The sequence below is a fragment of the Hippichthys cyanospilos genome, chromosome 13 (genome assembly GCF_059441005.1).
Source record: "Hippichthys cyanospilos isolate Australia breed blue-spotted pipefish chromosome 13, RoL_Hcya_1.0, whole genome shotgun sequence".
Classification (NCBI taxonomy): Eukaryota; Metazoa; Chordata; class Actinopteri; order Syngnathiformes; family Syngnathidae; genus Hippichthys; species Hippichthys cyanospilos.
The window spans coordinates 967,554-994,133 of NC_142381.1; the positions used below are offsets into that span (position 1 = coordinate 967,554).

Here is a 26,580-nt window from a genome sequence, read left to right on the forward strand (position 1 = left end):
TTGCAAGTTCCACGCTTCCAATATTTGCTCGCATTTTCACTTGCAAACGAGGTGCAAAGTTGTGGGAGACCCCCAACAAGCCCCCGAAACCGCGCGCTGCCTTCACACCTCCACGTCACACTTCACAGCTAATTCCGGTTACAAGGATGAAGACACCCCCCCCCCCCCCCTTTTTTTTTTTTAACACCCCCGGCCCCCACCGCAAGAGTTTCCCGTTTCCAGCCCAAAAATGCAGCATGCAAAACAAGCCACGTGGCCCACCTTTTAAAGGTTCCAATATGATTTGGAACGCTTCGTTTGTCATGTGACTAATTGGCTCATAAATGTTGTTTATTGCCAACAAAATATTTACAAGTGTCCCCTGACAGGCACGACTTTTCCCTCTTTCATTCTTCCTTTATTTTTATAGAAGGATATTTATTGAGTGTGAGGCGTTTAATAGATGGATATCTGTAAGTGGTGTTTTCCCAAACTTACGAGATGAGATTTTAAAGGCCTGTAAAGCTGTCAATTTGTGCAGGAAAGCGAAAAACAACAAACAAACGCGGCCAAAAGTGTTGAGAAGTTGACGGTTGGTTTGCTCGTCGACTCGTTGCTGCCCTCTTGTGGTCTTTTTAGGCGTTGGCGTTCACTTGGGCTGCCATGTCATAGGTGGACAAAAGAGGACGCTGTCGCTCCGTGCACAACGCGATCCTATAAATGACGGACAAACTTTTTTTTTTTTGGTATACCAAGCGTCACATACAAAAGCCACTATTAAATCAGTACCAGGTTAAAGAAAAAAAAAAGATTTAGTCTTGTTTTAAGGCATTGCTACATTACATGCACATTCGGGCATTGACAGCGTATGATAAAAACCGGAAAATAAAATTGTGCTTGGATAATACCGCAATTAACTTGCACAAAAAAGCTAAGTCAAAACAACATACACAATGAATACTGATCACGCCATGAAATTCACAAATGCATGGACCCGCATTGCATTGAAATATGAATGTAATAAACGAATCCTCAATCTTTACGAGAAATAAACACTTTGTCGAGTTAAAAATTCATAATCCAAAATTAATAACAGCCTATTTTGCCACTATCAAGTCAATTAAGAAATCCAAGCCATTCACGTTTTTCATGCGTCATCATTTTTCTGTTCACCGATTGGCTGCCGAGAGCTAGTGAACTCCTAATGGTGTGCAGGTGATTGAGCAGAAGAGGACCAAAATGTTTGATTTTCGAGAAAGTGGACTTCACGAGGCTGTTGAAGCGTGGAAACGGAGTTTTGGGCGAATTTGGAGCAAAAGCAGGTGAACGTGAACAACTCTGGTGAGTCTGAGTTTTGTTTTGTTTGTTTTGCAAGACTTGCCAATGCTTCTTGTTTGTGATCGAGCATCGGTGCTGAGCGATATTTTGCAATGCGGCGTGTCATCGAAGGGTGGATGACATCACAAATATTGCTAGTTCAATTTGGTAAATATATAACTATACAAGGCAATCACTTGTTGCTATTATCGCATTTTTCCCATTGTTGCACATAAAGGGGGCGTAGGTTGCGTAACTGCGGCGGATGTTGCGCTGCGCTGCCGGAACATCTGTTTCTATTTTTAGAGCGACGCACAAGGCAAACGCAAGACACATGGCGCTTTTGGCGCATCCTCTTCCCACTCATTGAGTCGAGCCCAAAATAGATTTTCAGGAATTTCAGCAATTTGCGAACACTTGGCTCACTTTCACAACATGTACTCATTCATAATGCTAACTGTAATGTTCGCCGACAAAAATATGCAACGTTGAGCAAGCGCCTTTCAAAGGTTTTTTGTTTTATTTTTTTATGGCCTGTAGGTGCCACAAGATGGCAGCAAACTACAATCACAAAACCATCCAACGTTGAGAAACGGAAATTGCCAAATCTACACTACGCATTGATTTTCATACCTGCATCAATCTCACTTTGCTTCATCCATCTTTCATCTTTATTACTTTTATACTGTCTTCAAGTGTTAAGCTTGGTTTAAGCTCGACGCGTCCGAGTTTCCGCAACTCATACCTTTCGGAATTTCTTTACCGATGGACAACATGGCGGATCAACCATTGCTTATGAAAGTCCGCCTGTACGCAAACTTTTTACAAATGGATTCAAAAAATATTTGAAAAAAGGCAATGAGTTTTGACACCGTACGCCATGCGGCGCGGAGGGCGTAAAATATGGCCTTTGCCATATTTCAGGCTTCAGCGGAACCCGGCGTTGCCGTAAATGGGGCCGGATGAGCGTTTACGGGAGAATGATAGCAGATGATTGCGCTCTTGGGATATCCCGCCGCCCGCTTGTCGACTTCGTCATCGGGAAAGGAGTTGGAGCTTAAGACAGGAAAGGTAAAAAGGATGCCCCTCATCACGGAAAAGTACTGTTGCCAACACCGGCCTGTTGTGCTTGTTGCCAAATGAAAAAAACATGACAGTGGCAATTGACCTCCTTTCCCCCAGCAACATCCTTCCCTTGTTTGTTTGCATGGCACGGATCATGCTCAAGGAGCCTCCTGCAACGCTCTACAAAGAGGAAAAAAATGCAGTTTCCTCTCAACGAGTAACAGTATCCCTGTAAATAAGTCATTTGCACTCATTGACAACTGCTACAACAATTATTCAAAACACGTCAGATGCCAAGGATATATTTATGTACCTTAAGCATCTAGACATTTACCGTGTTTTCTGCACTGTAAGGGGCACCGGATCATAAGTCGCACCTTCAACGAATGGCATATTTTCAAACTTTTCATATGTAAGGCGCACCGCATTATAAGGCGAATAGAATAGAAGCTACTGTAGTGTCCGGGCTTGCGTTATGCATCCACTAGATGAAGCTGCACTAAAAGGAATATAAACAATCACACGAGTCACTCAAATTTGATAAATGAACTTTATTTTAGCGTGCCTTATAGTGCGGAAAATACGGCGGTTTCCCTATTAGCTTGCCAAAGCGTGCGTCCGTATCATTAGCTTAAGCCGGATGAAGAATATCGTTTAGATGTCCGAAGCGGTTTCCCTCCGACGGAGCCTGATGCGTGGCGTCCTCGAGTCGGACGCCGACGATCGCCGGTTCCTTCCTCCGTTCCGGAGAACAGACACGCTTCCGACACCTCGGCCGAGCGGGAAGCGCCGTCGCGCCTTCCCCGTCAAAACGTGAATCCACAGGAAGCTCAAGGTTTGAGCAGGAAATGGCGCCGCCTCCCGCCTCGTCAGGAATACAATGTGGGATGGGCCTTGCATTTAAATAGTTGACTTTTCCACAGAAAAGTTCAAAATGGCCGCCAAAAGTTGACTGACATACTTTATACAAATATATTAGAGCGGGGCTGTCAAACTCGTTTAAGCTTGCGGGCCGCGCGGAGGAAAATTTATTCCCAAGGGGGCCGGACCAAAAAAACCCAAAACAAAACGTGTAGTTTATAGCACTTTAAAACAACAACTTCAAATGTGTTCTTTGGTAATAATGTCTGAAATAGCACAAGCACAACATCACTATTCATCGTCACGCATTAACGTTGCTATTAGTCATAAAAGAGTTTTTCATTTTTTGAAAAATTGGGGGTGCAAGTGCCCCATGAGGCAGTCACGGGGACATACGTTTATCAGGATTTCTGCTGCTAGCGGCAAATCTGTTTTTGATTCCGCTTTGACTAAATTCAATGGCCACTTTTACTCCATTCAACATTACTGATAGGAACTATGCATGTTTCTTTTCAAAATTGAAAGCATATGAAGTATGTGATTGCTTCACACGGTTTCAAATCTGTTTTTTATGCAACTTAAAATAAATTTAATGTCCACTCCCTGTATATTGAGCATTAGCGAGAAGAACAATACATTTTCTTTTTAAATTAAGGAAAAATGCACTGGAAAATGTGAGCCTTTCACAGGGTTTCCGCCGGTAGCAGCAAATTTGTTTTGCTGTAACTTAAAATAAATCCAATGCTCACTTTGAATATGTTGAACATTAATGAGAAGAACAATGCGTCTTTTCTTTTGTCATGTAAAATGTGGTAATCCACAACGTTACGATCAATAATCAAGCATTAACATTACTATCAATCATAAATCATTTCAAGTTTTTCATTTCTTGCTTTTGCTGGATTCATTTCAGTAATCTGATTACTTGTTGACCCGTCTCCCTTGGACACCTCAAATTGTAAATTATGAGACATCCTTTCAAAAAAAATACATTCAAATAATTTGTAAATCTGTAAAATGGTGGATTAAAATGAAGAAGAAAAACAGGAAACAATTCAAGTATAAATATATAAATCTGTATTTATTCACTTTATATGCGCAGCAACAGTGTTGGGAAATATTAATAAAACAAGATTGCAGGTGAATGACAAACTACACATTTTTTTGTTTTTAACTGCTGCAGGTTATAAAATACATTAAAAAAATAAAATGAAATAAAAATATTCCAGATAAGCTGCATCGAAACAGACATTTTGGTCCACTGGAATTTGACAACATATTTTGAATAAACACGGCTAATGAAGGAGTTAGATGTTAAATGCGAGACACATATGATGAATACAAAATACCACATACATTTGGAATATGAAAAACATACATTTGAAATTAAAGTATCAGTGCATCATCCTTTCCTCTTTGTGTAACAATACAAAAGAAAAATCCACATCATTTGCATTTTACTATTTCAAATCCGTTTTTTTGTGTGTGTGTGGGGGGGGGGGGGGTCGGTAGGGGGCAAAGTGGGCGTGGCTTAATGTTGCACTGAGGAAAAAAAAACAAGACTTCCACCTAGCTGTCAAAATTGGAGAGAAATTTAATACTTAATAAACTAAGCAATAGTTTTTGGTACTTTAGTACCTACAATTAAGCACTTTTGTCAGTTATTAAAAAAAAAAAAATCAATGTTAAGGGCTTCTGTGAAAGGTCATGAAATTATTATTGATTTTTCACTCAAAAAATTGGACGGCGGGCCGCAAATGGCCCCCAAGCCACAGTTTGGGCAGCCACGGCAACAAAAAGTTTTTCCCGTGGGGGAACATCGCGGGACTTCAAAATCATCCCGTTTGATGCAATTTTTGACTACTTTTGGAAATGTCCAAAAGCGGACGTAAGGGCTAAAAATGCAAACGTGCGTAACGCCCGCCCTGCAAGCGTTGCTTAGCACCGGCGCCGCCGCCAAAGCGGCCCAACCCACAGCAGTTTTGCTTTCAACATCACATCTCACACCGCACACGCACATACATAAACATCCTCCTTGACAGTGTTTACAATTGAAATAAATACATCTTTCATGTTAAAAAAAAAGAAAAAAAAAGCTTCCTGTAATATCCTAATTCAGGGCTGTCCAAACTTCTTCTCGGAGGGCCGCAAACGAAAACATTTAAAGACGTAAGAACCACATTTTTACTTTTTTTTTTTTTTTTTTAAATGACTTCAACAATGTAAAAATCAAGCAAGCCCTTATGCATCGTTAATATAATGTAGTTATTTAAAAAAAACTGTTACGGCAGAGGCTATGACGGTAGAAATTTTTCAGTTTTTAATTGTGGGTCCTGTCAAAATGTCATTTTAGTGTCTGTCGCGGGCCGCTAGAACGCGGAAGGCTGGCCGCAGAATGGCCCCCAGGCCACAGTTTGGACATCTTCATTGTTTGGTTACAAAAAGGGGGCGTTCAAACATTTTTTTCATGGGAATTTAATTTAGTACAAATCAATCCAACAACTTTCTAATGTTTGTATTCTCCTGTTACATAACATCTTTCTGTTAAATGTGGTTTAAAATAGTTTTATGAAACGGCCTATTATTTTAGTTATAAATAGTATGTGTATTTAGAAAAAAAAACATTAGTAGAAGTGGCATGTAGTTTTTTTACTCGCTATTTTTTTTTCACTTTTCTCATTTTTAAGTACAGTATATGTCACGGGCCACAGAAAATGGATGGCGGGCCGCAAATGGACCCCGGGCCTTAGTTTGGACAACGCTGTTTTATCGGTTCCTGTGTACGTTTAAAGCTAAACCTGTGGCTCAATGAGCTAACCTGAGCAATTGATGTAGTAAGAGAAAGTGTTGATGGTGAGCTCATATTTGATGTGCACTTTAACATTGGCGCATGTGCGGGGATTTTTTTCCAGACTTGAGCCACGCCCTTTGTTTGGGGCACGGCCAAAGTCACCGTCTGTCTCCCCCTGTCGGTCAATTGCATTTTACGTTTCTCGGACAGCTCGTTAAGTCAAAATTTCATACCGTGTACTTGTGCAAGCGTATCTAGTTGCAATGATGTTCAAAAATCAAATTTGTGTGTATTCAAATACGGCGATGCATTGGGATTCTGTTCACTATTTTTGAGGCAGCTTGGTGGCGAGGAACTATGTTGAGGTGAGGTGAAGAGCTCACAGCGGCAACACAAATCATTCTTACTGCGGCGATGCTCAAAGGGATTGAAATGAGTCCCGGGCGTCTCACGAAGACACGCGCGAATGGTGAAAAGCAAAAGCGTGACATGTTTCCATTTTGCTGGGCTTTGCGGCGCCGTTTCACAGTACGAAAGAGAGCCCGCGCAAATACCTGAGGCACTTTTCACTTTTCCAAAAAGTCCGAGCCCCGCGCGGTCGTCCCGCCGCGTTTCACAGTTGTTGCGCTGGCCCCGGGCGCTTAGACGGGCGGCGTGGAGTAGCGCACCACGTAGTTGTAGTCGGGCGGCGGGCTGTGACATTCCAGCTCGGCGTCCAGGGCCGAGTCGTCCAGAGCCAGGTCCGGCGCCGGGACGGCGGACGGGTACTTGTCCTTGTCGGCCTCGCTCGGGACCGACTCCTTGCTCTTGCTCATGGCCTTCATGCTGCAAACGGGCCGCGCAAGCGGTTAGTGCGCGCCCTGGCTAGCCTGGCCTTCCATGCTAGCATGCGCCGGTAGTCAACTGGCGGGGCGGGACCCAAAGGATTCGGGGGGATTTTGTGGCACAAAATTGGTATTTTCTAAGTTACCGTCTTGCTTCATATTTTGTTTGGCCTCGGACCTCGGTTCAGGCGGCTCGCTTCTTTGATTGAAAATAATGGCGTAAGAGCCTCAGCTAACACGAACCGCCGTTATCCGCAAAAGGCGCTAGTTGCTAGCGGCCAACCGACGTCCGCCCACGAGTTTGTAGCGTTCCAGTAACTTTCGTGAGTAAAAATGCGGCCCATATGAAAAGGAACATCGGTGCCTCAAACTCTGCTTATGTGGCTGACGGATCAATCTTCCTTAAATGGTGTCAAAGAAAAAAAAATCCTTAAATGGTGTCAAAGAAAAAACAATTCTAATTGAAGTCACTGTTTATAGGACACACTCATACTTTCGGCATTCGTTTTTGGAAAAAAAAAAAGTGTGTCTTATTTGGGTAGCAAGTTGTACCATGGAACAAATTAGGAAATTGACAGGAAATTTTAATGACAAGATGCTTTTGGCTGTAGAGTGAAATTAATTTGAAACAGCCTTTCAAAAGAGAACATCGTCTACAAGTATTCTCAAAGGCTATTTTTAAACAAAAGGCCTGCGCGCCTTCCCGCTTCACTTGATGACTAATTGTCAGCGGCATCGCTTCCCACAGCAGTCAAAGGGTCACGGCTTGGCGGGGGGGGGGGGGCATGGCAACTCGCCACAATTTCCCCTCATATTTCAACGACGATGATGATGATAAATTTGGGCATGCCGTGCCAGTGACCAATCGGCAGACTCCTCTTGAACAAAAGGAGGCCACCAACGGGGGGAGAGGAGTGTAGTAAGAAAACTCTAAGGTCTCAGAAAGACCCTTGGCAGCATGCCTGGATTTAAAAGCTTCATTTTGAATCCAATTTGTTGTCCTCACTGATATGACTAAGTAAAATTTACAGTAGTATTGGTTGCCACTTGCTGTGCGGGTGTGTGTATATGTTTGTGTGTGTGAGATGTGTACGTACGCCAGGGCCATGATGCTGAGAGGTCGTCCGGCCAGCGACTCCAGCTTCTTCAGGGCGTTGATGTTGTCGGGCGAGAGGCCCATCCCGCTGTCACACTGCACGCCCTGCTCAACGTGGACGCGCAAACACACGCACGCGTTTCAACACCTTTGAAAAATGGCGTGAAAACCATCTATCCCTCCGTGCATGCCGTTATTCGCCGTATCATCCTTTATCCGACTAGTTAATAGCCATCTATCTGTTTAGCTAAATAGCTACCTAGCTAGCTTGCTAATTTTCCATCCATCCATCCATCCATCCATCCATGCATGCATGCATGCATGCATGCAGTTATTAGCTACGTCCATCTCTCAGCCAACCAGCAATTAGCCATGTTCCATCCATCCATGTAGTTATTGGCCATATTCAAGCTAGTTATTAGCCATATCCATCCCTCATCCAAGCAATTAGCCATATCCATCTATGAGCCACACCCAACCAATAGTTAGCCGTACCCATCCACACACCCACGCACGCACGCACGCGCCTTTGCCGACCTGGTTTGCGTGACGGACGTCCCCGCCCGGCGTGACCCGGTCGAAGGTTTTGACGCTGGCCGGTCTGATCTTGATGTTCCTGAAGCACAGAAAGTTTTCCAGGAAAGTTTGGTCTTTGGCGTTTGGCCACGTGGCAATAAAAGCGCCGCAACCTCACGACTTTCAGCAACAATGTGCTGAACGCGCGCCATCCCGCCCGCCAAACGACTAAACGCCCAGGGAACCCTTTGGTTCATCGCCGCTTGTCATCACGCCGTCCGGAAAACATACGTGAAAGGCCGAGAGCTTCGAGAAAGATGGCGCCAAGCCACATAAATCTCCGCGGCAGAACCGGGGGCAGAACGTCTTTTGGAAATGCCTCCCAGCCCATATGTTTTTGACCCTAAAATTACGGGCGTCTCCTATATTTTACGGTAACGGATAATCAAAAGTGCTTATTGAATAATTAGTTGCCGAGTCATAATATCATTCGCCGTTTGATTTCGGTGTTAACGTCCTATTCCTTATCCCGTTGAGCTGAATTCATGCGTTTCGATTTTGCCTCCATTGAAATTGTATTTTGTATTTTTTAAATATGACTGACGTCGGTAGCGCAAATGCCGGGTTCCCGTCTTACCAGGCGGCGCCCGAGCGGCGCTGCGATAGGGGCGGCGTGGGCGTCTCTTCCGTCAACTCCCCCACTTTGGCCAGCAGGGCGGTGTTGATGGGGATGTAGTGTTTCCCCCCCTGAGTTGGCAACACAAAACACAAAAGGTCTGCCTCCATCTTTTTCTCCGTCTCGGCGGAGCGCGGCCAAAGCAAAGCGGCTCACGGCTACTAAATCAAAGGTTCACGCTAACCCCAATGAAAGCTTTCCATATATGCTCTGACTTTTTCTCTTCACACCATCACCAAACTTGGTTTTTGGCGGAGGGCGTTTAAACATTTTGATGGTTACAACAGCAGACGGTGGCAACATATTGCTAACAGGTGAACGATGCCATCGTTTTGAAAGCTTATTATTAGTCGTAGTACTTTTTTTTTTTTGCGTACCTGCTGCACGCTGGCCTGAAGGAGGTCCCCCAACTGCTCCACCAGCTCGGTGAAAGTCGGCCGCTCCTGGGCTTCCCCCCGCCAGCACGCCAGCATGGTCTCGTATCTGCCACGCGCAAACGTCAGCTCGCTAACAACGCGCGGCAGGCTCGGAACCGGGAACCAGGACTCACATTTCTGACGAAGCGTACTCGGGCGCTCTCATCCTGGTGCCTTCTTTCAGTCGGCAGCAAAACTCTTCGTCGATTTGGACGCCGGGGTACGGCGACGCACCTGCGCCAGGCCGGAAAACACGCGAGCATTTATTTCATATCCTTCTAGTGCAGTGCTTCGCAAATGCGCTACAAAAACTGAACGGTTCATCAATAAGTTGATGTTCTAATTCATTTGCTTTTAGTTTGAAAAGAAACATGTCCCGTTCCTGTGATGGTATTAAACAGCATTAAGTAGATTACAAGGTTTTGCAAAGTAATGACTCAAACACAATTCAGCAAGGAGTTGATTCATGTTCCATTTAATTTGCCCTTAATTTGAAAAGACAAACGCACTGTTCCTGTCGCTTGAAATGTCAGCGCCATCTCACGTTTCGCAATCGCAAAAGTGCCGAATCCGGATGAATGGGAAATAAGAGTTTTGCTTAGTTCCGCTTTTTGAAAATGAAATTCTGCAGCTGTGATTGCAGCCCAGCTCAGATATGTACTTGACCTACTTTTCAACATTTTCCGAGCGCTGGATGGAAAGGCCTTTGATTTTCTCGCCGCGCTCGATCGCCGCGTTAATGACGCCCCTGCTCGTTTTCAATCCTTGTTTTCAAGATTTATTTGTCCGACTAACGCTGGCCAGATGCGCGCATGTTTCCGATCGCGAGAGAGGCCGTCGCCTTTTGACGACCGTCCGCTCGCAGGTTTTCAATCAAAACGGAGAAATGCGTTGCTTTTTCTTGGTTTTTTTTGTGTGCTTTACCGTTGAGTCCTCCTATAGAAACGTTGACGTTTGCCAGGCTTACACCGAAGCACTGACTTGTAATCAGAAGCGTTATGAGTATTGCTACTTGGTATCGGTGTACTTGCTTCAATCAAATATTTGACTTTAACCTGCAAAAGTCTGGCTACATTTGGTCTGAGTGAAAAGGGATGAAATGCCATGGCGGCGGTAGCTACCTAAAGAGAAGATCTCCCACATGAGAACGCCAAAGGACCAGACGTCGCTCTGAGTGGTGTAGACCTTGTCGAAAATGGCCTCGGGAGCCATCCACTTCAACGGCAGCCGGGCCTGCAAAAGCGCAAAAAAAAAACCAATGATCGCGGTCATTTTAAAGGTCATCTTAAAGGTCATCTTGCTATTATAAATTGTTTCACTTCTGTGTTTCATCATTACATTTTCTATTCATATTTTTGAAGTTTGATTTTGCTACTTATATTAGTGTTTAGTTTTTCATTTACTGTTTTTCTTTGGGCGTTTTTTTTCATTTATTATATGCCGCATATATTGTTCCATTTGATTTATTTAAAAGCAGCGAAAACAGGGCCTCCCGCACACTTTGTATTTTTCTCAGACGGGCACGAGCGTTTTCTCACTGAACGACGTCATGAAGGGAGCGAGGCAGCCCCGCGTGAGAGGTGCGACTTCAGTAAACAAGACCTTTCACTCCCCGCTTAGAAAGATCGCTGGCATAAAACTCATATTCAATATGAAATTAAACGTGCCAAACGTTGCAAATATTTCACTGCGGAAAGTATCAAATATCGTGATGGGACTCACATCTCCTTTGCGCACGTAGTCGGGGTCCTTGTAGATGTCCCTGGCCAGCCCGAAATCGCAAATCTTCACCACGTTGTTCTCGGAAAGCAGGATATTTCGAGCCGCCAAATCCCGATGGATGCACTGAGAAAAAACAAAACAAAAAAGAAGCTCAAAAATTAACACATGCTGAAACTGTCAGCGGTTGTACGAAAGAACATGATGTCTTGCCATATCCCGTCTCAAGAAAACTCTGCAAGAGATGATTTGCAACAATGGCTGCCTTTCTAAATCAGTGGCAGCCACTTGCAAAAAAAAAAAAAAAAAAAAAAAGCAGGTGCAGCGCGGAGAAAAAAAACGTTCAAGTTTGGACTTTTAATCAGTCACAAATGCGAATCAAAACAAGATGGTCGTTTCATAAAAGCGGACAATTGTTTTTGCGGTTACGCAACACATGACGAGGTGATTTGGAATACCTTGCGAGAGGCCAAGAACTCCATGCCCTTCGCCACTTGGAAGCTGTAGCAGATCAAATCTTCCAAAGTTAAAACTCGCTTGTATAAATCCTCTGATTCTGCAATAACAAACAAGGAGAAATAAAGTTATCCCGTCAAAGACATTTTTCCTAGGAAAACAATAATTCCGATGTTGACGTCTTGGAGACGTTATTGTGTTAGTCTATTCAAAAGCTCGTGTTCCACAAGTGCTGGACACTCATTCAAACCAAGATGTACAGCACTTTTTTTTTCTAATTTTAGGAGGGGTTCAACCTGATTCCAGAGTTTGCCCTCTTTCAAATATATATATATAAAAAAAAAAAATAGTGGCTGCAAAACGCAAGCTCTGCCACTACTGTAGCTTCTATTCTGTGCGCCTTATAATGTGGGGCGCCATGATTTTAAAATGGACTTGAATTTGCGCCACATGTGATATTCACAAGTTAAGCCTTGATTGGTCGGAGTTCTGAGCAAGATTGAGCAAAGACTTTTTTTTTTGGAAACAAATTCAAATTTCCATTCCCATCCCCATATTGTCTATGTGCTGCATACATATAGTGTACTGTACTGTAGTATGAGGAAGGGGTGGGCGGGGCGGGGCGGGGCGGGGCGGGGGGGCATCCCAAGTAGGTCGCCTTTCGGATATCATTTATAAGTAGAAGAATAAATCACAATGGGTCAAGTGAAACGTTTCCTCGGGGTTGGCGGGTGCAAGTATGGGGGGGAGGGGGTCACTCAGAAGAAACCCCACCTGAAGAAACAATTCATCAAAGCAAAATAACAGCTCCGAAACCAGACGTGTGACGCGGGAGAGAAAGAAAGCGGGTCGGCACAGGAAAGCAAGACGCCCCCGCAAGCGGCGGGGCCACGCCGGCCGCCCGCTGCACTGATTGTAGCGCCCGACAGGAGGTGGAAACGTCCCATCGGACAAAACAATTAGAGGGGGTGTGTTTGCGCCGCGCTGGGAGGAAGGTGGACTTGGGAGGGGGGCACTCAAGCGGACAAACAAGCGGAAGGGGGGGCGTGGCTAGCTGCGTACATCTTTTGCTAGTTCTAGTTTTTGAAACCAATCAGAAGGGAGAAAAATAAGACACACACATTCTCTCTCACACTATTAATTTAAATCTAAGGATCTTTGTATATATTTAAAAAAACTGAAAAAAATATCTACTGAAAGCAGGCTGAGTCAAATAAAATGCTACGCTAACGCAGGGACGAGTCGCCGTTACCTTCTTCCTCTTCCTCGGAATCGCAGTAGCTCTTATCCTCGATGAACCCGGAGCTGGCCGAGCTCCCCGTGCTGGCCACGCTCTCCAGGCGCCGCTTCATCAACTCGCTCAGCTCGCACGCCGTTCCCGACGCCATCACCTTGCCGTCCGGACACTGAAAGGCAAAGGCGCGCTGTGCCGAAAGGACCCGTTTGCCGCCGGGCGGAGCGCCGGGCGGAGCGCCGGGCGGAGCGCCGGGCGGAGCGCCGGGCGGAGCGCCGGGCGGAGCGCCGGACTCACCTTGTAAACCACAAAGTCGTCTCTCTTGCCTCTTAAATAGTTGGACAGGTTGCCGTACTTGCAGAACTCCACGATCATCATCAAGGGCCCTGTTGGGAGCACGCATTTCCTTAGCTCGTCTGCGACGGTTCGCAGTACATGTTAGCATATCAACTCATTCTCTGCCGGCTATTTTCACACCGCCCCTTAATATTTGAAAGAAAACTTAATGAGCTTTGAATTTCTGGGCCCTGTAAAGACACATAATGACGTCTTTGGGTATCAGCTATTTTCAGACGCCCTTTTACACGAATATATATCAAATCTGACATTAGCGGCCTTGAGTTATTGTAAGGGTCTGGTAAACGTCAAGCGTGTTCGGCTGACCTCCCGGCTTGGTGCAGGCGCCCAGCAGGTTGACCACGTTGAGGTGGTGGCCGATGTGAATGAGGATCTTCAGCTCCGACATCAGCGCCTTGCGCTCGTTGGATGTGGCGCCCCCTGCAGGGAAAGCCACCTTCAGAATATCGCACGTCAAAAGCTTAAGTTTTATCGGGGCTCCGCTACCTTTCATGAGCCTCATTTGATAAAAAAATTTATTCTCATATGCATAGTAACGTCACACATTGAAATTCTTATTCTGTTCACTTTCCCGAGCAGACTTACATTCCACGCAATAGAGCAAATGATAAAGTAGACGATAGTAGGCAATAAAACCAGAAATAGGGCAATTATTTTAATAGGAATTCATAATAGGGGCCACGGGGGCCTCGCCAAGACAAAGCAGCGCAAACCTTTCAGCATCTTGACGGCCACCGTCTTGCAAGTGGAGAGTTTGTCGATCCCGAAGGCGGAGGCCTCCACCACTTTCCCGAAGGCGCCGTGTCCCAAAGTTTTGCCTGCTCGCGGGAGAAGGAGGTTTAGCGCGCCAGGCGGCCCGCGCGGCATGACGTCTCGCCGCCGTTTAGCGCAGCGCCCACCTAAACGCAGGCGATCTCGGGGGAACTCCCATTTGCTGCCGTCGTACTGGAGGAGCTCGCTCTGCTCGTCCAGGGGACACTCGTCGGGGTCGATGATGATGGACGGGCCCATTTTGTAGTGCGCCGGCTCTTGCTGCGTGGATCGACAACCGTTTTAGGGGCGGAGCTAGAGGGTGGCCATTTTTACATGCATGCGGTTTTCTTAGACCCCTTGCTCCCTCCCACGTATTTATATCAAGTGCATATGTACATTTGTATTTATCTGTAAAAATGAATTTCAAGAAACCCTAACGATGCATCGAGGGGTTTGGACCACCTGGCCACCCCGTAGAATGCGGCGCGTTTCGAAAAACAGCAGTTAGAAAAAAAGATAGCAAGCGTGACAAAAAAAGTGGTTAGCGTGAAAAGTCGTCTGTAGCGTCTGACCTTCCTGAGCTTGCGTATGAAGAGGATGAGCATGAGCCAGAGGAAGGTGGCGGCGGCTCCGGTGCACACCAAAATGATCACTTCCACGTTTGGCTTCCCTTCCTCCCCTGCACACACACACACACACACACACACACACACACACACACACACACACACACACACACACACACACACGCACACACACGCACACACACACACACAGATCACAACTTCAGCGGCTCTATAACTTGAATGGAATTCCCCAAGTATAGGACACACCCTTAATTTTAGGGTCAAAACACCTTCATTTTTACAGCACCGTCCACATGCCAAAAGACCACAACGGACCCCTTGGTGTCCGGGGATTTTGAACTAACCCGGCCCAGGTTGGGCTGACTTCGAAAGGGTCGGGACCTCATCAAATATGAATGCGTTTTTCCTTTCAACCCCAAGCCTTTTGTTCAGCGGCACACAAGGCGTTTTGTCACGAGTAAGCCCGGGAAAGGTTACCGAGCACGGTGAGCGCAGCGGCCGTCTTGACCACGCCCTCGCTGTTGCCGGCCACGCACTCGTAGAGACCCTCGTCGTCCTTCTTCACCCTCTCGATGGTCAGCTCGCCGCCCTTGCTCAAAGTGATTCCTGCAAACACAAATCACACAGGTGCTTCATGAAACTTCATGAGACAGTAAAAAACGGCAGTTCGACGCTTATGATTGCTATGCTAAGGCCAGACAAGGACGTCATCATTTACCCGGGCCTTCCTCCAGTAGAACTGCGTTTTTGTACCACGTGATGTTGGGGGTAGGGACCCCCTGCGCCAGGCAGCTCAGCTTCAGGGTGCTGCTGCTGTTCACAACCTGGTCGCTGAGATTTTGACTCAGCCACGGCTGCGTTCTCGCTGAATGACACAAAAAACACGTTGAATGATCACATTTGTACACTTTACCGTGTCAGACTTAAAGGCGGTTATCCATGATGCCGATACAGACTCAATTATATCAGTGCATGAACTGATGCTGTTTGATAACCAGAGGGTACTGATAACGACTGGTATCGACACAATATCGACTGGTAGGGGCGTGCCCAAAAAAAGCGATTCACAATAGAATCGGGATTCTCATTTACCAGGATTCAGAATTGATTTCAAGTCTTAAGTTAGCATCAATTGTATCCATACTTGATCGATACAGACTCTTTGGTACCCGCACAGATATCAATTCTATCAAAATCTATTGATACAATATAGACTAGGGGGTGCCAAAAAAACAATTCACAAAAGAATCGGGGAACTCATTTACCATGATTGAAAATTGATTTAAAATGTTCCAAAATTGATATTAAAAAAAAAAAAGGCACAATTCCAATTCTAAGTTGACGAACGGAATCGTAGAGCCAAAAACGGTAATCTGACGGGCTGGAGAGGCAAAGAGCCCCGCCCCTCTGGAGCAGTATCGGTTTATCGATACTTGCACGCGGCCAAACCGGTGGGACGAGTGCACGATACTTACGGATGATCTTCAAAGCGGCCATCTTGACCTCAATCCGATTGTGCAGCTTGACGGCCCGGCACTTGTAACCGGCGGCGCCGCCCTCGCTGACGTTGGCCAATCGGAGAGACGCGACGGCGGAGTAGCGCTCCAGCCGGAGACGGGACGCGTTTGAGGCCACGCTCCCGTTGCGGGGATCCAGCCACTGCAGGTCCGTGTACAGGTAGCGGGCGGCCCGGCAGGTCAGCGTCACGTCCTCCCTCTCCACCGCCGACCCGGGCCCGATGGAGAGGGCCTCGCCGTGATCTGCCGTTGCACGGATGCTTTACCAAATTCATTTGCTAGCATAATGTCGTCATTATTTCATCAGTATATATTTGGAGACGTTTTCTAGGTCTTTTTTCAGGAGTCTAGAAATTCAATAACAGGTATTTATTTTTGTATTCATCATTTCGGAAGTGACGTAAAAATCCGTTTTTGGGATTGAATGAGTGAAGAATCGTAAGAGGCGGATGAAGGGCCAGGTAGCGAATTGCGTGAAAGACGCTTAGCGGGGACAGGAATGTCGAATGTGAGTTATTTCCTGTTTGATGACGGCTAATTGGAAGCACGTTGGCGCACGGCGGCGCGGCCGCGGCGCTCCGCCGATTCGAGGGAAGCTCTGCGTTGGCCCCGGGGGGGCCCCGGCTCTGCTCGCTTTGTTTATTCACATCGCTGGGAAGCATTTTGTGTTCCGTAACAAAAGACAGCTGTTCTTGCCCCCCCCCGACCTTTTTTTTTTAAGCGGCATTCCACCATCACTGGTCGGATTCCTCTTGGGAAGGCTGTAATAATTTGCGAGGATTCACCCATTTACCCCCAAATTTAATCTGTGACTCTCTCACTTTTTTTTTTCTGCGCCCGTTTGAGTTGAGTCACAATGGCGGGAACATTTGCAAATAAAATGTCAATTCTTATGGCGAGCCCTCGTGGATAAAAACAATGACCTCCATGCACTAGAAAGAATGCAGTTATTTATAGCTGTTTTTTTTTTTTTTTAAACATGTGCCATTATGGCGCCCCATATGCTTTTGGGAAGGTGCTTTCAATTACCCCCCCCCCCTCCCCCCCCTTGGTGTCTTTATTGCACAACGTACACTCAACACGCCCCTTCCATGTTATTAGAATTATTTACCGCTCAGATTATACATGAAAATCATCTGGTATCCATCCCAGATTATTGAGTATTTACAGAAGGTGTGTGCGTGTGTGTGTGTGTGAGGGGGGGGGGCAGCACTTACCGCTTACAAAGAAAGGGATGCTCAAGATGCTTTTGCCTTCTTTGTTTTGGGCCAAACAGGAGTAATTTCCCGACACGTGGGCTTCGCCGATTACCAGGGTGCTCAAAGTCTGAATGGGAACAAGGCAATTTAAGGTATTTAAGAAAAAAAACTAAAGAAAAACAAAAAACTGTGGTGTCAGACCAACGGCTCGTGGGCCAGTTTTGGCCCGCAAACATGTTTAATCCGGCCCGTGAGAAGATTTTGTAAAGTATAAAACTGAGCGAATTTTTTTTCAATAGTATTGCAAAAACAATTGTTTGATTAACAGTCATGTAAATGTTTTATAATTAATAGCCATGTTGTGCTCGTATTCTTTTGGAGAGTATTAAATAATAATAATAGATTAAAAGTTGTTTTAAAATTACATAAACATGGTTGATTTGGTCTGGGAAACTTTGGAGTAGATTATCTTCCATGCGACCTGCACACTAAAACAAATTTGACAGCCCATGAGAAAGCTATGAAAAAATGCCTGTAACAAGACAGATTTGGTCATTTTAATCAGCAGGTATGTTTTGCAGGAAAACATTCATATTACCGTGCGTGCGTGTTTACATATATCTAAAAATGAGCTGTCGGTACAATGCGTTTTTCCAAATTCCTCCAAGCAGACCGTGAATCATGTTTCACGCGATATGACGTAACCCACGCGCAAAAAGTTGACTTCCTTTTTCCCTGGCGGGAGCCCCCCCCCCCCCCCCCCCCCCCCCCCCCCCCATCGCGACGGGCGTCCAATTCACGACCCGGCGCGATTTATGTGGAGTGACAGGAAGGAATTTGCCGGCAAATCCCCGGCCTTTGAAAGTCCCGAGTGGTCACCCTCATAAAGGCGGCGCTTTGGGCCACAGGTACTTGTAAACAAGTGGGGCTGGGCTATTTATGACGCCCGCAGATTAGAACGGATGACCTGTGAAAATGGCTACATTTACTATTATTAGCCTATAGAAAAAAAGGGGTTCCAATTTTCACCCTCACTAAAACCGACAACACAAGCTTCCCTGTCAGAATTGGAGGAGGAAAAAAAGTTCTGTTCCGGTTTAATGCAGCCGCGTGTTAAACGACAACAGCGACGATTTGTTGGGCGTATTTAGCAAGCGTTGATTTAGATTCGTACTTAACAAAAATCAATTCATACGACATTTTACAAATGAGCCACTATAGTATATATCAGCAACAAGTTGCTTCATGTTCCAGTTTAATTGCTCTTAATTTGAAAAGAAAAATCTACTGGTCCTGTCACAGCGGAATCATTATAGCACATATTGGCAACAAGTCGCTTAATGTTCCAATACATTTGCGCTTAATTTGAAAAGAAAACTATACTGGTCTCATCACAACATTAAAGCCGAGCAATTCAAAGTTTTGCAAAATGCTCACCCCATCCATGTTTAGCTAAACAAAGGAATAAGAGTGACTATAATGACATTAAGCCTTAAAGCTGCTCAAACATGTTCCACTTCATTTGCTCTTCATTCGAAAAACAAACGGCACTTTGCGAAAAACCTATTCAAATCTCACGTACCCCTTGAATTTGCGTCCTAGTTTAACGCAGTCAATTTCCTAAATGTTGATTGTATGGTATGGCCCACGGCAGGAGGTCAAATCTGCTCTTGATTATATTTGAGGTGAAAAGATGCGAAGCGGGTTTGGCCTGAGTTCTTCCCTCCCTCTCGTTTGCGTTTACTTGATGGAATTAGTTGAACTCTTTTAGCCCGAAGGGGCCGCAGTCATTTGTTCAGGCCAATCTGATTAAAACCCGTCTCATTCCAACCTGTATCACATTTCTATAAGTACGTTGTCTGTCTGAATGGCGTATAAATGAACATGCCTGAAATGTAAACAATCGTTTCAAAGTACAATTTCCACTGCCAACAAGGTATTTAGTTAAGTGATATATCGTTCCGTAAACTATTTGAGTCATTATGTGGCCAAGGCTTGGAATTGGGTTAGCATAAACATGCTACTAGCATTAATGCTATATCGCTCTGTAAACTATTTGAGTCATTATGTGGCCAAGGCTTGGAATCGGGTTAGCATAAACAGGCTACTAGCGTGAATGCTATGTGGCTACATTTCATGCTTGCTAATTTCCTCTTTCTGGGACCTTGACTGGGAAAAAAAAAAGAAAATAAAACACAATATTCATTCTGGGCCAGACAAAATAAAGAAGCAGGCCAAAAAAAGTTCAAAATTGTGAGTTTGAGCGTGTTACAATAGATTTGGTCCTTTTACATATTAAACGTTACACCAAAAAAATTAAGTCATAATTATCAATAATATCGATATCAAGTCATATCAATAGCACTAGTTTCAGTTGTCACCCTTGCAGTTTATTAGGCGGTAAGAAAAAAAAAGCACACAAGAAAAAAGAAGCACACAAGGAAAAGCGCAAAAGAAAAAAGAAGCACGCAAGAAAAGAGGAACTCGTTAACTCTTGCTTTTACACAAAACGTGTAGTCAGTTCAAAAACAGTATCATATTTTTCAGCTTTGGGGCCCCATCTTCCATCTAAAATTAAAACGAAAATGTTTCTGACATTTTCCTGGTGCGCTTCTCCAAGAATGAAAAATTCCAAGAGCATAAATGAAGAAGCGCCTTGTTGATGTGTTCTGCTGACAGTTTGCGGGAGTTCAGCGCGGCATTCATTGAAAGCCAACCGCAAAACGATTTATTGCTTTCAGATGAGGAATAGCACTTTAACGAGCTCCCCGCGGAAGAGTCCCGCTCGGATCGGACGCGGCCATCGGATATCGTCTCGATATTGAAACTCCAAAAAGAATATTAGAAAAAGCCTACCTTATTCTTCCCTTGAAGCAATTCGGTCTTGGTACTTATTCTCTGGATCCGGTTGCCGCTTTTTGTTTTTTCCATAACGCTGACCGGCGTTGGCTCCGAGTAGAGCAAGCATCTGCGGGAGAGGCGACAACGGCCGTAAAAACGCCGAGCGTGTCACGTTGGCGGTACGAAGAAAAACAAGCGTACGTGCGTTAATCCTTGAAGGCTAGAAGATGTGTTTGTATTCCAGATGGAATGAATACTCAGGCCAGTGTATTTCATTCTAATGCCTCCCGCCTGTCACCGCGCAAGGACTGCACACGGAGACTCCGGTCCGGTCCTCACGTTCATCTTAAGACGATTCAGTACGCCGCGAGTGGAGTTTGGAACTTTTGAAAATGTTTTTTTCAGCCACGTGCCCCATGAAAAAAGGGGCCGACAATTTATTGGATTATTCGGTGATCCCACAAATTCGGGTCGAAAGGGGTAACCCGCAAAACCCAATTTCGGGACGTTTGATGGGTTCTTCACTTTGACCCAACATTTCGGGATCAACCCCAAATCCGCTTCGTTTTACTCAAACGCATACAGATTAGGTTGACTTTCGGGGTTAAGTATGTAGCAGAATGTGGGTTATTTTGGACCCAATGGATCTGAAGGATGAGAACAAATACTCAAACAGTTTTTTGAGCGTCCTTCGCTGACTCGGTTGGCCCCTCCCTCCCTTCGCCGCCCACGGTGGCAAACAATCAAGTTGATGAGACGACAGGCCGAGGAGGAAAGGGGGCCGAGCGGCAGGAAAGGGCCCGCCCGTGCGTCACCTCCGACGGGAAACGCCGGCGCCATCTGCTCCGAGGAGATAAGGCCCGCGCGTAGACCTTGGCGGGCAACGGGGGACCGCTGATAACTTCTCAACCTGGCGACCCCCCCCACCCCCCGAATCCTTCACGCTAGCGGTTGACAAAATCCGGCTCGTGGGCGTGGTTGAGCTCGCAATAAAATTAATCACGAGACCGCTGCCGGGTTAGACAAAAGAAACAAACGCGGGCTTGAAAATCAAAGATGGACACGCCCACTCCATCTCCCGATTGGTTAAGATATCCTAATGTGCAGACAGTTTCATCAATTTTGATGCTGTTTGAGATGTAAATATGGCAAAATGAACGGTCAAGGTTCACCACTTTCAAATTGCAAGCAACTTTTTCAAGCTGACGTTACGCGCGCAAAGAAATGTCCATTTCTTGGCGGGAATGACTTGTTTTTGTCGAGGGTCCCGGCCGAGTCCCGATAACCCCGGGCTAATGGCCCATTGTTTTGCTGATGTGGCGCGGGACGGGTCCCCCGCTGTCACGGGGGGGCCGGGGCTCTCGGGGAATGTCCATCTTGTTTGCGGGTTCACCGGCGGGCTGCTATTCAGCGACGCTGGCTCATCCGACGCCGAGAAGCGCTGGCCGATCGCCCCGCCGCTTCCTCTTTGGAATCTTTCTGGGGATGTGTTGTGGTTTTTTTTTTTTTTCTTTTTTTTTTTTTACATCCAATGGGGGACACCCCGCATAAAGTGGAAAAGGCATTTTTGTCTAGGTGGCTGTTCTCAAGTCTATCCATCCGTCCAATGATTTCATTACGCCACTTATCCCATACTTTGTGATAAGGAAATAGTGATTTTTCTAGGACTGCTGGATAACATTTATTTGACACTATATAAACACTGGCGGAGATGTATCAAGTTATTGATGAAAATGATCTATTCAATCCCAAAGACGTAATGACGCGTCTTTTCAGGGTCCAAACTTTTATTCCCATGTACTTTTCTCACGTTCTTCCACCGGCCATCCATCCATCCATGCAGTTATTTGCCACATTAGCCCTCATCCAACCAGCTATTAGCCATATCCAGCCATCCCGCCCATCCATCGATCCATACATGCAGTTATTAGCCATATCCTTCCCTCATCCAACTAGTTCTTATCCATATCCTCCCCTCCATTAGTCATCCATCCATCCGTTCGTAGTCATATCCATCTCTCATCTAACCAATTCTTATTATAAAAACACAAGCTTGCCTTCACCGTAGAGACAAAACAAAACCGAGCAAAACGCCACTCACTGTTTGAGGACGGGGTCTTGGTGGCAGGGCTGCCAGAACCAGGTGATGGTGGGCTCGGGTCTGCCGTAGGCCGTGCACGTCAGCTGCTGCGGCTTGCCCAGCGTGTACGGCTGGACGTCCAACGGGGAAAACTGCGACTCGGAAATACTTGGCTTCACTGGCGCGGTAAGGGAAACGAGATTGGAAACATTCTTATTTGACACTTATTAATAAGACACTAAATCTATTTTCTTATTGTTGATTCTGAATAAAAGTCAACTTTTTACATTCATTTAAATACAACAACATATCACACTTAATAAAGTCACTTTTTAAAATTTATAAATAATTTATAAATAATTTATAAATATTTATAATATTTATTATTGCATGTTGAATCTGTTTTGTAAATGCAACGGGAACCCCCCTCAGATTTTTCGGTCTAAGAAATCGGGAGATCCCTGCGTTTGGCCGCGCCTCCTCAGCCTCGGCCCCTCCCGCCGCGGAACCTCATAACGTCTTTCTAATGAGCGGCGACATCCATGATGGATAACCGTGACCGAGGTGCCACTGACACCATTTGTCCCGCGGGGAAGAATGGCAGGATGACGGGCAAGCCCGGGGCGGCGGGGTCAGAGCGTGACCCCGCCGCCATTTCGCGGACGCTCTTTGATGGGCAACGCACAAAGGTCCCGGCCGCCGTCGCCTCGGACCTTGTTGCCTTTGGCCGTTTCTCGCAGCTTGAACGCGCAACATCAATCTTTATGGCTGCCGCCAAGTATGCGCTCTCCTTTACCGCACTTTACTTGTCTCCCTTGGTGTCTTTTATAATAAATGACGAAAAGCACGCCGCGTTTGGCCAGGGAGTCACCGCACCGCAATTCGGTCGCAGATCGTGTTAGCCGAGGTTCTTATTTTCAAGAAAAGAAGCGAGCGGCCCGAACCGCCGTCCGATTCCACCCTAAAACTAAAACGGAGAGGATCGTGTAAAGGTTGTGGTGTCTCCAGCTGATTCAATTAAGATCTGTGTGCACAGTTTGGAGAACAAGATGAGTCGCGTTTAAAAGAATATAATTATGATTCAATTCAATGTCAGTTTTTAATCAAATTGCAAACAAAAACCTTCAAAAATATTGTTTTCTGGATTTATTTGATAAAATCGCGTTTTCTTTTACAAAAACTCACATTTTCTTTTTTTGCGCCTTTTCCCCATTGCTTCAAAATTGGAACATATATAGCGTATCAAAATTTCAAAAAGGGTGTGATAAAAACTTGAATTGTTCAATACAGTTTATGCGATGTATAAAGCGCACCAGATTATAAGGCGCACTGTCGGCTTTTTTTTTATTTGAAGGCTTTTAGGTGCGCCTCATAGTGGGGAAAGTACGGTACTGCATTTCCACTTGAGCTTTATGATCAAATGACAGTAGTTTTAACTTGTCACTTAAGTCTATTTTTCCAAATTGTTTTTTTTGTACACATATGCTTTACTTCTGCTCGAGTTCGAGCGCTTTTTCCACCTCTGGCTGCATACAGCGTCGCATTGCTGCGCAGTATCTGATAAACAACATTTACATAGTTTCTTAATTCAAAGCAGAATTTCTCCCGGCACTGTTTATTTGCAAGCTTCATTTTATGTCACTCCAGTAAGTTTTAGTGACGTGACATGGTGGGACGCTATAAATATTTCCTTCACATTTTTTCCCACTTTATTGTCGTGAAATGCTGCTAAATCATTCTCACGCAATAAGTCAAGCCCGTGACCCCAATAAGGACAAGTGTTATGGAAGTATATAATGAGTAGTAGAGGAGATTTGTAATGCGGGGTGTTCTGATCTTTTGCCATCTGGAAATTGAGACTGGTCGTTTTATTTTTAGCAGATAATGTCTGGCGAAACTGAAAGTGATTAAAAAAGAATTCCAGATCACATGGAGCTTTGCTATACAGTGACATATACTATATATATACTATATATACATGAAAAAAAATGTACAAGTATACCTAAAACTGTATCCTTTTTAATCTTAAAAAGAGAATGAATATCAGTCAACTTTCAACAACTGTCGGCATCCTGCATGTTTTCTGGTTTTCTCTCCCCAACGCGCCTGACTCAAATGATTAAGACCAATTTTCAGCTCCACTCCGCCCCACTATTTGTGAAGGACTGATCTAGTGAATGCATAACTACTGTAGCCACTCGTGTAGCTTCTATTCTATGCGCCTTATAATGGCAGGTGGGGCGTCCCCCTGCACTAAGTGGGATTTGACTGTAACCTCCAAATGTTCCATTTTTTTGCTTCCTCCGAGCTCCATGTTTACTACATTTGCCATTATACAAGCGGCCCACTTGCGTATGTGTTACATGGTGAGGGCGAAAACAAAGGCTGTGAACCCGGGGGGGTCTGCGGCGCTCGCTCGAGTGCGCAGAACGCAGACAGGCCCCTTCCAAAGAGGCCCGCTAATCAACAACAGCTGCCTCCGCATCCACGCCAATCTCCCAACGGGATCAACAAGCGCACAAATTCCTCTCATGCTTAAGCTGCTACCTGCCGTCCACTCACTTTGGTCAGCTAATGGACGACAAATACTTCATGTCGTGCTCCTATGTTTCCTCGTAGCCTTGACCCAGGGTCGATTGCCGTGTCTCGTCTTTTTTAATATTGCGTGAAACGGAAGAATATGTTTTTGTTGTCAAATTAAGAGCAAAAGAACCATAAATGAATGAATGAATGCCGAAAGACCGCAATTAAGTCAAACGGAATACTTTTCCGTGTTTTTTCACACAGTTCCACACCTCGTCCCTCTTAATGAAGTTTGACACGATCCTCTCCATTTTAGTTACGTGAACAAGGATGGACTCGGACTTTGGTTCGGCCTGCTCGCCTCTTTGATTGAAAATGATGCCGTAACCTCAGCTAACACAAGGTGCCGTTAGCTGCACTTACTGCCAACTGACATCCGTCCTATAGCTCATAGCTTTACGATAATGATTATATTTGGAGAATCACGGTAATATAAGTAAGAATACAGCCGGGATAAAAAATGCACATCTGGGCTTCAGAACTCTGCCTATGTCGCTGACTGAGCACTCTTCCTCGAATGGGGTCCCAAAAAAAAAAAAATAAAACCTTGAAGTAATGTTTGAGTTGAAGTAATGCCCGCCCCCATCTTACCCTCCACTTGCAGGGTGTAGCTGAGGTTTCGGTAGAGGCGGTGGACTCGATTGGCGAGGCCGACGGTGAAGATGCCGTCGTGCTTCTGCTGCACGTCAGAGATGATCAAGTTGTAGCCGGAAATCTTGTAGCAGGTGGAATTCTTCAGGATGGGGACGCCGTCTTTATACCTGCCGGGCGAAGGAGCCGGTCAGTGGCGGCAACGGCAACTACGAGGACGCCGCGTGAGCCGCAACTTGCCATGTCAGCGTATCTGGCGCTGGCAGGGCATTGACCTTGGGCTCCAGCACCAGCCTCTTTCGGCCCTCCTTCACCACCACTGTGGTCGGATGCCTGGATGAGATGTTGAGGAAGGGGTGTTCTGGAAAAAAAAATAGACATAGCAAAAACTGAGAAAAATCACTCCATCGCGCTTCTCCTTCGACGGCAGAGTTTTCCATTTTTCATTGGTTTTCACGATATACAGGCAATATAGTTGAGAAGCAGGTGTGTCGAAACAGCGTCATTTCAATGGATGCCCGATTATAAAACGCAAGAAGTCACAGGAAGTCAAAGTTGGGGGTGAGTTGACGCTCACCGTAAACGAGGATTTTGGCTGTGGCGTTCTTATGCTTGCCGGGCGCGATCTCAGCTTTGCAACGATACAAGCCCTTGTCCTCCATGGTGACGTTGGGCAACACTAATGCCTTGCTCATGGTGAAGGCAATGGACGGGAGGTCTTTGGTCTTGTTTGTGAAGTGGCGGTTCTCCTGAAGACCGAAAAGGGTATCCCGTCAGCGCATCGGTTGCATCCGGGCTGCGGTTGGACGCGGTGTCTCCGGCTTACCTTCTTTGCGGGAAAATCCCACGTGAAGCTGATGCGTTCCCCAAAAGTGGTGACACCCGTGCAGTTGAGGAAGAGCGTGTCGCCAACCAGAACCCTGACCCGCTCCGGGGTGACGGTCACGTTCTCAAGATACAGGGCTGCTAAGGGAGACGCGTGTGAAAATGAGACTGCTGTTCATTCAGTGCCAAAGACAGAATTTGACGTTTTTAAGCATGATCCTCATTCAATCCCAGGTACTTATTTTGATAAGTGTTTGGCTAAAGGAGGGTCTAAGAATAGCTGGCACTAAACTAATC

At 45.6% G+C, this 26,580-nt stretch overlaps 2 protein-coding genes across 3 annotated transcripts in view; one reads left to right on the forward strand and one right to left on the reverse strand.

Annotated features, from left to right (window-relative positions):
• The first annotated feature begins 1,171 nt into the window (after window positions 1-1,171).
• tex11 (testis expressed 11) overlaps window positions 1,172-26,580 on the forward strand; it is a 50,149-nt gene continuing 24,740 nt past the window's right edge. Inside the window, exon 1 of the mRNA XM_088431741.1 lies at window positions 1,172-1,320. The gene's annotated coding sequence lies outside the window, so the exon portion shown is untranslated. The remainder of the gene's footprint in view (window positions 1,321-26,580) is intronic.
• The window catches only part of kdrl (kinase insert domain receptor like), a 34,482-nt gene continuing 12,178 nt past the window's right edge, over window positions 4,277-26,580 (reverse strand). Inside the window, exons 6-30 of one of the 2 annotated variants that reach the window (XM_088431822.1) lie at window positions 26,285-26,421; window positions 26,036-26,207; window positions 25,699-25,819; window positions 25,459-25,628; window positions 22,306-22,462; window positions 20,220-20,331; window positions 17,382-17,490; window positions 16,123-16,407; window positions 15,366-15,512; window positions 15,125-15,253; window positions 14,633-14,739; window positions 14,207-14,339; window positions 14,021-14,125; window positions 13,614-13,727; window positions 13,248-13,336; window positions 12,969-13,122; window positions 11,719-11,816; window positions 11,264-11,386; window positions 10,663-10,774; window positions 9,676-9,775; window positions 9,503-9,608; window positions 9,087-9,196; window positions 8,471-8,549; window positions 7,935-8,038; window positions 4,277-6,838 (exon numbers count right to left, since the gene is read on the reverse strand). In XM_088431822.1, coding sequence (XP_088287948.1) covers window positions 6,655-6,838; window positions 7,935-8,038; window positions 8,471-8,549; window positions 9,087-9,196; window positions 9,503-9,608; window positions 9,676-9,775; window positions 10,663-10,774; window positions 11,264-11,386; window positions 11,719-11,816; window positions 12,969-13,122; window positions 13,248-13,336; window positions 13,614-13,727; window positions 14,021-14,125; window positions 14,207-14,339; window positions 14,633-14,739; window positions 15,125-15,253; window positions 15,366-15,512; window positions 16,123-16,407; window positions 17,382-17,490; window positions 20,220-20,331; window positions 22,306-22,462; window positions 25,459-25,628; window positions 25,699-25,819; window positions 26,036-26,207; window positions 26,285-26,421 — 3,257 coding nt within the window. In that variant the 3' untranslated portion in view covers window positions 4,277-6,654. Of the gene's footprint in view, window positions 6,839-7,934; window positions 8,039-8,470; window positions 8,550-9,086; window positions 9,197-9,502; window positions 9,609-9,675; window positions 9,776-10,662; window positions 10,775-11,263; window positions 11,387-11,718; window positions 11,817-12,968; window positions 13,123-13,247; window positions 13,337-13,613; window positions 13,728-14,020; window positions 14,126-14,206; window positions 14,340-14,632; window positions 14,740-15,124; window positions 15,254-15,365; window positions 15,513-16,122; window positions 16,408-17,381; window positions 17,491-20,219; window positions 20,332-22,305; window positions 22,463-25,458; window positions 25,629-25,698; window positions 25,820-26,035; window positions 26,208-26,284; window positions 26,425-26,580 lie in introns of both variants that reach the window. The other variant, XM_088431821.1, reaches the window with a different exon arrangement.